At 69.5% G+C, this 282-nt stretch overlaps 1 protein-coding gene across 1 annotated transcript in view; it reads left to right on the forward strand.

The window, feature by feature from the left end:
- The window catches only part of KCNC3 (potassium voltage-gated channel subfamily C member 3), a gene marked incomplete at its 5' end in the record, with an annotated part of 12955 nt that continues 12673 nt past the window's right edge, over window positions 1–282 (forward strand). Inside the window, 1 exon segment of the mRNA XM_014592267.2 lies at window positions 1–282. Within this exon segment, the coding sequence (XP_014447753.2) occupies window positions 1–282 (282 nt within the window).

Below are 282 nucleotides of genomic sequence, written 5' to 3' on the forward strand. Positions count from 1 at the left end.
CCCTGCCAGGGACGCGGCTGGCCGGCCTGACGGAGCCCGAGGCGGCGGCACGCTTCGACTACGACCCCGGCGCCGACGAGTTCTTTTTCGACCGGCACCCGGGCGTCTTCGCCTACGTACTCAACTACTACCGCACCGGCAAGCTGCACTGCCCGGCTGACGTGTGTGGGCCGCTCTTCGAGGAGGAGCTCGGCTTCTGGGGCATCGACGAGACCGACGTGGAGGCCTGCTGCTGGATGACCTACCGGCAGCACCGCGACGCCGAGGAGGCCCTCGACTCCT

The sequence above is a fragment of the Tupaia chinensis genome, unplaced genomic scaffold (genome assembly GCF_000334495.1).
Source record: "Tupaia chinensis unplaced genomic scaffold, TupChi_1.0 Scaffold000673_1, whole genome shotgun sequence".
Taxonomy (NCBI): domain Eukaryota; kingdom Metazoa; phylum Chordata; class Mammalia; order Scandentia; family Tupaiidae; genus Tupaia; species Tupaia belangeri.